Source organism: Anopheles ziemanni, chromosome 2, assembly GCF_943734765.1.
Source record: "Anopheles ziemanni chromosome 2, idAnoZiCoDA_A2_x.2, whole genome shotgun sequence".
Taxonomy (NCBI): domain Eukaryota; kingdom Metazoa; phylum Arthropoda; class Insecta; order Diptera; family Culicidae; genus Anopheles; species Anopheles ziemanni.
Window position 1 is genome coordinate 11,186,886 of NC_080705.1, and position 10,824 is coordinate 11,197,709.

Genomic DNA, 10,824 nt, shown 5'->3' on the forward strand with positions numbered 1-10,824 from the left:
ATTTATCGCTTTCAATTTTACTTTCAAAATGTTTTTTTCATAAGTCGCCCCTGTATGAACAGCATGGTGCTACGCCTATTAGAAAATCGGTTGATAAGCGGAGGGGTACCTCCTCGACGGTGTGGGTTCGAATCCCAACCAAGCCCGGAAGTTTCTATGTCTAAGAGAAGATTTATCATCTACAATGAAAAGCGCGGTAAGCTCTCTATGTAAAGGCATGATCAAAGTCGAAGTATTTGGCCTAAATCCAAGAGCAAGAATTTCTCGATCGCTATTCTATTGGCATGTGGTTTAACAAAATAAAAAAAAAAACTATACTAAGTTTGGAATTTTGGAAAAAAATCGGTTTAGGCGGTAATAGTGTACAAATATGTTGCAATTTGTTATAAAAATTTTACTTATATTAATGAGTAGCTTAACGAATGCCCATCGACTACATCAATATAAGAAACGCAATAATCCCCAACCTCGGTAAATGTTTATTGTACGATTTAAATTTTTTTTTCCATTCATACGTTTGTTGGAATAATATAACGAAAGGTGAGGAATTGTTTTTATGTCTCAACTTATGAAGCCGTTTAGTTTTGAGTCGATCGTTTCATGACTATATTAATTGATGATATCACGAATCATCATTCGCGAATAAGACAGAGCACGCCAGTCCCATTTTCCAACGAAATTGTACCACGACATTGAACCATATTCGTCCGGATATTTCCCGTTCAAATTGGAAGCGGTGCAACTCCAGAACCACCAGGCCCCGTGATGATCCTCAGCACAATTAAGGCTATTCGATTTGTCATTGTCACGATCGAACGTAGTAAACATCATACCCTCGTTTTCCCACATCGAATCTCCTCCTGTCCCTGAGTATTTCCCTAACTTCTTCAACACATACATCTCAGACTCGCTACCGATCTCAAACTCTCCGTACTTGGAGTAACCGTAATTTCCTCTGAAATCTTTCATTTCAACCATCAGTTCGTGGGGTCGGTTTCTCGTCATTTGATGCAAATATTCTAGTCCGAGCCAGAATTCGCCATCCAAAGTACCGAATCCATTGCGGTACTCCGTCCAGTTCCTATAAAAGTCAACTGAACCGTCGAATCTTTGTTGGATGACCGTCCAACCGCCTTCGAACATAGTTTGTTCACATAACACTTTCAATGGTTGCAAATTTAACCCTACATGAATAACGTATTGGCCGGATGTCATGACGTGCCGACACGAACGTACAGGATATGGGCCAAAGTGAGCCTCGAGTATCTTATTGCTTTTTTCTGACAGTGCACTCACATTTCGTATCGAATCGGTAAGCATATCAAGAGTATTCTTGTTTTCATCTATTTTCTTGAGTTCAGTTTCCGATGTTTCCTGGTAGGTTTTCGTTTCCTCCACTTGTTGCAGCAGAATGTTATCCATTTTAGAAATCAACTGGTTGCTTATATCTTCGAATTTTGCTCGTGTGTTATCCTCGCTGGTCTTCACACTCTACAAAAAGCGGTTAACATAAATGACGATCAGCTTGTAATCCAAAATCGTATATCTCATCCCTATTGCACATTACATTACCTTCTTCATAGATTCTTCCATTGCGTGCATTTTTGCCTCGAATTTAGAGTCCATTTTTTGTAGATGTTGTTCCATTTTCTGCAAGAGAATATCATTGTTCACACTCATCTTTCTGTGTTCAATAAATTTAGTCAAGCATTTAAAATCATCACCTCCATGTTTGTCTGCATGGTTTGCTCTACTTCTTGCAGTCTGTCTTGCAAGAAGTCCAGCTTGGTCATCAGCAATTCCATCTCAAACCCCCCAATAGCCGTTGTGGGGTGGGCTGACATGATCACCAAAAAACACAACACCGCGAGACACACGCGAGCATTCATGATTTCAATTGTTCACTTTTGTACTGCAACGTATGATCAAATCAAACTAATAAAGACGACTGTGGCTCGTGTGGTTTCGTTTATAGCGAGTAGGCAAGCAAGAACAGGAATGCAACATGGGTTCTTAGCGATAACGTAATTCAAACACCAATACTGAAACACAATAGCCGCGACCACATTTTGGCAAAAACATATTCTTACAGGGTGATTACATTTGGGGTTTCATTAGTGATTAGGGGTTTCATTTAACAGCGGTTACTTTATTTTGACTTGTCTTTACTTTTGAATACATTTTACACAGCACGATGGTATGATTCTATTTTAGCTTGCTTCACTGATAGCTTGTTCGTAGTTTTACATAAAATGATATTATGATCAAACTTGAAAACAACTGTTTCAGGTAGATCCTAATAAATCACAATCGCAAGTGACGTGCTGCTTCGTCACCGGGAAGACGACCGTAAACAGCTTAAGATCTGCATAATTACCTTAAATAAACCTCCGTTACGGGAAAGCCGGTACAATAAGTTGTTACATCGGCAATGGTGTAGGGAGTTGTACGGTTTAGCAGGTTATATAAATTAACGAGTGCTAGGCAATCCCCTTGGTGTCGTTTGGTCGAATCCTGATTATGATCGGGTCTTGCCCTGTATGATCACGTATTGTAAAAAAGAAGGCAGTAACTCATAACTATTAATTGCCAGTGTCCGCTGTGCTAGTGAAACCACAATTAAAAAACACTTTAACACGAAATAGTCGCGAGTATCCATTCAGAATAGTTGGTTGCTCTTGAGAACACGATCAAAACGAATTGTGAAAGACGACTGATCTTTTGAATTAGTTCGTGTCCAAAAAGCAACGAATGCTGCATATGTTTTCCAAGCGATAAAGCAGTGTCATTATCAACAGTGACGCAAAATAGCCACGACCACGTTTTGACAAAAAACAACATCTTGCAGGGAAACTATAACTAATGATTTTTTCTCATGCAATTTTCATTTGAGCATTGCTTATTTGTGTGTGTTTTGATTTATTTCATGTCTAACTTCAAAACATTATTAAAACACAAACTATTTTTGGTGTGAAATATTTAAACTTTCTTTCTTTTAAATCGCGACCATTGGACCACCCTGTGGAACTTACATCATTTCATGCATTAAACTGAGTCATATGATGTATGCTGATTATGCTGCCTGATATCTCGGAAATTCCCAGTTTCGCCTTTCATCTATTGACGAACGTTGCTGTGTGTGTTTTGTGTCATTCTTTCATTACTCGTATACAAGGCTTATCAATGACCGCCAAAAATTTTACCAACCCGATGGTGGGTTCGGAATAACCGTGAACGCGTTGTGAAAACAATCCAAACAGGCATGACCAAAGACGATAGCTACGCCGAAGAAAGAGGATAAGTAGAAGAAGAATTAAAATAATAAAATAATCTAGAATTCAACATACTGTGCAGCTGATGCAATGAAATATTAGAGTTTTGTTGAAATTCCTCTTGCGTTTGTTTCAGTGTATGAAGTTTAGGCATCATATTTACATCGCATAGCTTAAGAAGAAATTAGCTGCACTTGTTGGGAATCTGTTTTAACCGCTTCCTGCTATTAAACCGCGAATTAATACGAATAAACCTGTCTAGTCTGGCGAGCGAAAACCCGCTTTCCGATCCGCAGGACATGTGCATACCTTCCCGAACCGGTAGCATATGGCAGCATCGGCCACATCTCACTCCTGACATCGATCATATTCCCGTCAGAGATGAAAGTACGGCCAACGCAAACGTGCACACACGATCGCAGCAACCGTCAACCGGAGCATCGCGGCATCGCGTCGGTTGTCCGCAAGATTAATTTACCATCTCCGACAGGCGACAGCCGAATCGCAATACGCAATTAGCGAATTTCACAAATACTTTCACCCACCCATTCCTTCCTCCTCCCTGAGACCGCGGGTTGATCACGAAAAATATCTTCACCCGTTAGGGACGTTGAGGAGAGAGTTTGTGTTACCCGGCGTTATGAAGACTCGCAAAGGGTTTGGCAAATGTTTTTCTCCGTTTTCTGCGGCAATGCTACTGTCAGCGAAGAATGTTCCCTTTGATCCTGAGCAGCTCATCCAACTCGCGATCTTGCCACCCTTTGCCGGGTGCAAATCTACCCCCCGTCCAAACCACTGGTTATGCTGTTCAGCGTTGCTACCTCGAGGTATTTGTTCCTGTCACCCTCGGTCTGCGTCAAAGTTTTGTTTTTCTGCGTAAGCCTTCAACTTCGCTGGCTCGCGACGTTTTGGCGAAACTTGGTTAATTTTGCAAGGGGTGAAAAAAATGTTTTCAAAGCGACTGTCGTTGTTGATTATGCCAAATGCTCGCGCGTACTGTTCTGATTGATAAACGTGTGTGTCCTGATCTCATGGGCAGCGGCAGTTCATTGATGCGAGTGCGGTGTGCGGAACATGACCAACCAACTCCGAGACAGCGTTAGGTGTGAACCGAAAATATCCAACCATCGCACACCGCGGAGTCGGAAAACAAATCAAACGCGCCGAAACAAACAGAAGCCGTTTGGAAAATCGTAACGGCATGTCGTACGGGGCGGAAAATAAAACCATCACCACTAAATGGCGTCGATCCGTTTAAAAGATCATCAAATTTGGGGGTCGTTTATTCATCACCGTGAGCAATAAATTAATCTTCTCCACGACGATCGCTGCTCCCTCCCCCCGAAGGCGAAGCAGGCCAGATGGGGCGGCAAGTGTATTTATTTTTCGAGCAACACCGTTCGGTGTGTAGCCGTGGAATGGACAATTCTTCCCCCCCGTCCCCGACCTAAGCTGAACGTCTCGGGAGATGGTTGACGTATAAATTTCACTCTGTCCATCGCTCCCGTCGCGGCATTCCTTCGGGCACCGTTAAAAACCCGGACACCAAACGGACCGGCAAAACAGGATCATCATCTAATCAGAGAAGTTGCTTACAAATTTTGTGTGTTATTTTAATTGCGCTCCACTCGGGGAAGTGAGAGTTGAAAAATGTGGAGGCGTGCACGTTGGCGTCGTGTGGCCGGGTGTTTGGAGGGTGCGGGGAAGTGTTTCAATGATTTATAGACGACAGTGAGTGAGGTTTTTCCACTCGCAAACAATTCATCTGCTCGAGCCGAGAGTGTTTGTGTCGGAACTGAGCAACTTGGCACACAGTGGGATTGGGAAGCGGATGGACAAAGTTTCAGTTTTTAACAATATGTTCTTGACAAAATAAAAAGATGTCTTTGATGTTTATTTCGTTCCGAAGTATCGTATCGTCTGGAATTATATTTGCACAAATCGATTCCGCTAAACAATACCCAAAACACAAGCATCTCATGTTTGGCAAATAATAAATCATTAAACATTTCAGGCATCGAAATTTTCCGTTTCCGCCAGACCAATTTCCACCAAACGGGCATCCCGGGCATCAATAATCGGCTCCAAAAATAGGCACACCAAAATGTCAGCCGACCTTGCCGCCCAGGTTTTCCGCGCATTTGTCGTCCCACGGTGGAGCGACAGTGACTGAAAGTGAACGGCTGAACTGTCACGATTGGATGTGAATTATGGAGATGAATTGCGGCGCGATATGTCTTCATCATCGTCTAACGCCGCCATCATTCGGGCGCAGTGTCGCATATTTTCGGGCGGTTTCGACCGGGTGGAAGAAAAAAGTCACGTCTCTGGTGGTGGGTTTTTTTCTTTGCTCCCTCTCCTCTCTCTTTTCCTCCCTCGCCGCGCTTTCCCGCCACCCTTGGAAGGGACAACAAACGGTAAGAAATGCCAGTTTTCATATTTATAGTCAACAGATCGCCACCAGACGCAGTGTGTCTGTGCCCTGCATTGCTCTCCCTTGGAGGTGACGGATCAAAGTCTAGTGGTTGCCCCCTTTTTTGGCGCAACACTGCACGGAACGTACCGGAGATGAAAGGAAAACGTTCAGCGAGTCCACCCGGGAGATTTGGGCGTTCGATAGTGCCGGCGGGTTTTGCGCGTTGCTTTTTCGGCCCGGCGTGGATTCGTGGCGGGATATAATGGAGTCGCGTGAGCCGGATCGTGTGAGATGATTTTTCATGTCAGATAAATCGATCGTTCCGGGGAGGTCTTATTGATCAGCGTATTTTGTAGACATTTGGCCGACATGTGGCCAGGCCCTTGATGGAGCGGTTCAAATTCTTACAAATTGTCAATGCAAATCTCGGTTTTTGGATTACAGTGGGTGTCCGACCGACATGCTTCCTTTTGCAGATTCTAAATTTTTCAACACAACTATGTTTCGTAGTTGTTATACTGTTTTTGTAATATCGTTTTCTTTCACATTCTTGTTGCAGTTTAAGAAAGTTCAATTCTTTGCGGTTGTATGCATTATTTCTCCTTGAATTTGCACTCTCTTCTATTCGCAATAATTGTGTATTGTGAAGAATTGATATGTACATTGTTTTACTGTTTTCTTTTTATTTTATGTTTGTTTATAAGTTTTCAGTATGTAAAGGAATTCGTAAACTTAGTTTGAATCATTTTTGATACAGCAGTCAATTTTGTGTTTTATATGTAAACATTTATCGGACACAAATACAAACAGTACCGATTTGGGAGGTTTTTGCAGCGTTTTTGTGCCACGGGCGTTCTTCCAACTGTTTCGGATGCATTTCAAATGTCGCATAATTTATTCAAACGCATCCCGAAATGAGTAATGGGCGATTGCAAACAAATGGCCAAACCATCTGTCCATAATCGTCATCATTATCACGTTCATAAACCGCCCGGAATTGGCCCCCCTCCCCCCCTCCAAAAAAGGGTGTCATTGCACGTTTGGTGGCGTGACGGAATCGTGCAACGTGTTCCCGGCTCTTCACTAGGCGGTGATTATTATTATCACATCCAACATTAACGCATCTGATTGGCGCTGTCAGTCAAAGAGGGGAGTAAATTTATCCGACGCGTCAGACAGAGGAACGTTGGCTGCAGTTGTAGCGTCGAGCCGAACGCGTGTTCCCTTCGGGGCGAGCCGGGATGCCGGGGGATGAAGGTCGGTGCATTTTCCCTTGGCTCGAAAGTGTAGCAGTCAGTCAGTTGCGTTCGCCCGTCCGCCATTCGGGATCGCAATGCAGAGAAGTAGCACCATCAGCAACACCGTCCTCCCAGAGATGACGAGAAGCGAGCGATGTATTTGTTTTACGCGTCATGCCACTGCCAACTGCACGCCGGAGGACCTCAACGTCGGCGCATTCGATGCAGACCAGTCAGTCATTCAGAGCCGAACGAAGAAAGCGACGTTTCGCTTTCCCTCGGTGGATGAAATGCAACCACTATCATATAAATATCACGGAGCGTCAGGTTTTTTTTCCTCTCATTCCTCCTCAACTGTTGAGGAGACAAATGAAACAAAAACAAATGATCCACCGGACTAAATGACACCAATTTGTAGCCCGCCGCGGTGCAATAAAACGCTCTCGGATAATGATTGTTATTAGCGGTTTTGGCGTTTCGTCTCGTCGGGTTTGCGGGATGAACCAACCGCGTCGGGAAAAGGGCAAACTCCCGGGGGGGAGACAGGAAAAGATCTCCAACCCCCCATCCCGGTGCGGTGCGAGCGGTGATTGAAGCCGCTAATCATTGTGCAGCTGTTCCCGCCCCGTCCGTTCCTGCAAGGAAGAGACGCGTTTTGCATGCGTTCGCCGTCGAGGGCAACAAATTCTCGACTCATCACGGACCGCTAACCGTCAGCTCGTCAGCGTCAGTCATCGAGCGGGCTAAGCCGGGCCAGCCATTCCAAATGTCACACGGTGCACATTTCGGCGCAGCGGATCGTTGCAAATATGCACCGACGTGTCAGACGGTGCCGGTGGTGCAGTTGACTTGACCAGTCATTCCCGTCCATCAAGCTGGGTGAAACTGGCACGATCGAGTCGGTTGCACGTCGTCACCAGAACACCGAAGGCACCTTTTCGTGAGGTGTTAATGTTTGGAGGGGGGAAAAAAACAGAGAACGACGAAGAACGACCATGACGCTTGGACGAGGGAGATCAATCAATCAGATTTATCCGCTTAACCAAACTGACAGCTAACAAAACGCAACCTCGTAGCGATCGTCTAGTTTCTAAACCGGAAAATCACCGCCAAGCGCGCGAGGAGTGGGGGTTGATGGAGGAGTGGAACGATCTTCAAACCGAAAAAAAAGCGCTGATTAACGATGTTAACAACATAATCATCGTCAGACGCTGGAGTGGGCGATCGTGGGCTTTGGAGGGCCCACCGTCACCGAGACACAAATTATGAAACATCATCGAGTTATTAAACGAAACAATATTGCTTACCGGGGCCTTTTGCTCAACATGAGAAAGCCTTCGGAAAACGAATCCCCGGTCTCTTGTTTCCTGATCGCATCGTGCCGGCTCTTTATTTGGGCTAATAGTTGACGATTGAACTTTCTATGGCCCTTTCGCTGAAAAGCGTGCGTACCCAACAACCATGAAACGGCGCGATTGAGTGGATGATCAATCGCGATCTTGACAACGGAACGGAACCACGACACCCGGCGACCTGGGCGAACCTTGTTTTTCGGATCTGCCTCGGAGTGGATATCAACATAATGCTCGAGTGACGTGGAAAGCGCGCGCTGCCAAAGCCAATCAATCGATGAATAAAGTCGTGCCCGGGTCGATCGATTGGGCTTTGCACCGGAAAGGAGGGTAATCGATTTTCTTTCGCGAACAGCTGGATCGATTTGCGGTTTGAGATTGCATGCTACGATGGTTACGTGGGTGTCTTTGTCTGAACTTTGGTTGCTTTGCGAAAAAAGTGCAAAGTTGTTTTAGAAATAAAATGGTTTCATTTGAGAAGATACGGATCGTATTTGAAGTTTAATGTGTAGTTTTTCTTCTATCAGTGGATTCTGAGATATATTTTACTGTTTGCACGATCGATTTGGAGTACATTTTTAGTTGTTATTCACGAAAAACTAATGGTTTTGATTATATAAGCAACACCTTCTACCTGCGGATCCTTTGATCAATGATTATTTCTGTTTGAATTCTACTTATAAAATTCTGTCTTACATTGCAGTCCAAGAAGTTCATTCATTTTACATTGTCTTAAATCATTGTCATTTGAACTTTTTAGTAGTTTAGCATGTCGTTCTTTATGACACTTTGTTTTTGGTTTCAAGATTTGAGTATTTATTTGTTGAAAACTTTCTTTCCAATTTAAGGTTCAATAGTAATACCAATTATTCCTAAACCATCGTTTACCTTTAGTTTTTAAAATGTTTACCTAGTGATGTATTCAAAGCCTTTCATTACCACTTTATTTACTACTCTTACTTTAAATACTTTTTATGTGTTTATTTCAAAAAGTACTTATGCTGTTAAAGAGATTTAAAACTGTCACAGCATTGTCAGGAAAATAATCCAAGTATATTCCCGTTTGTTGTCAGAACTCTCTTTTCATCTGCTTTCACCGGTCAGTTAAATGCTTCACTGCACTCTCATTAGGAGGCGAAAAGTGGTCATTTATTTTTATTGGCCAGGATACGTCCATCCACTATAGCATAAACGGGTTTCTTCTTGAAGGAAACCAAGTTGGAGTTGAGGAGGACCACCTTCCGAACTAAAATAGACTGCTCAAACCTGACCGAACGCTGGCGACGGAGGGCTCTTTTGCTCGTCCTCTTTTCTGCGAACAAGCGATTCCGAGCCCGTCATAAAGAATCTAGCCGCGGCTTTTCTCGGAGAAAGCACACACTAACGGCAACATTTCTCTCCCTCGATCGACATTTCTTTTGGCGAACAATCACTCTTGCTCCATCTCGTGCACACACCTTCTTACACACACACATACGCCTCAGTTAGTCGACAGGCAGGCATCGTTCAGGATCATGAAGCTGAATATCGAGTGGACCGGGCGAGGATTTGTCCCCTTTTCCGTGGGCGGGATGGACACAAATACGTAAAATAATTGCTCCAGCTCGGAGACGATGATGCAACGATGACGACAGCAATAAGGACGGCAGGACCTTCCGTGCCGTGTGCCGTCGTTCGAGAAAAAGGAACTGCACTGTCCTTTGCTCGACGTCGAAGACCGACCCGAGTGGACTTTTCTGCACACATACAAACATACACACACCCACCCAACGGTAAAAACAAAACCATACATACCGTTTCATTCGGGCACTTTGGGAAAAATGGTAGTCAACCGGGCGGGTGGAAGCATTCCTCGGAAAACCCGGGGAAGGTTAGATGGAAAATCAATAGCGGTGATTTTTATGCTACAGAACACTGGAGATTGGTAGACGATTTTCATCCCCCCCTCACTCGCCCGTCGCACCGGACATTTCCGCTTCCTCCCGAGCTACCCCCCTCTGATGCCGGATGTCCTTCCCGTCCTCACCCCCGGGCCGGTCGAGATGGTGTGATGGGTTCGCCCACTGACACGACATTTGACCGGCACCGGATGGCGTTCCGGAGAGGAGGTGGAAGGTGGGCGGGGTCTTGGGGGCGCGGCAGAGAGTGTGAGAGATAATGGGCGAGCGAGTGGACTATGCTTTATTTGTTGCTGTTTTATGTTGGACATCAATTGTTGTCGACATTACCCGCGCGTGTATGTGCGAACCTCCCGGTTCGGTTCCGGGCCGGTCACATCCTTGGCGAACATGTATCTTCCGTAAGTGTCTCCAGATGATCGGTGCTGGTCAGGGCCGAGATCCGATAACTGGCGCATTAGGTGCATGGGGCACGGACGCTTGGACACACACACACACACACACACACACTTCAGAGCCTGGCGTGAGCTGAAAAACAAAGCAGGAGAAGATATGAAAATTAACGGTAACGACGATGGTTTGGCCAAAATAAGATGCGACATGTTGGAGTGGGGTTGAATGGACATTGTGGGAGACGGCGCTGGACGA

General features: G+C 44.8%; 1 protein-coding gene across 1 annotated transcript; it reads right to left on the reverse strand.

The window, feature by feature from the left end:
- Positions 1 to 609: 609 nt before the first annotated feature.
- On the reverse strand, positions 610 to 1,422 carry LOC131292910 (ficolin-1-like). The gene has a single exon (XM_058321012.1). The coding sequence runs from the start codon at positions 1,420 to 1,422 to the stop codon at positions 610 to 612; it is 813 nt and encodes a 270-aa protein (XP_058176995.1).
- Between the last annotated feature and the right edge of the window lie 9,402 nt (positions 1,423 to 10,824).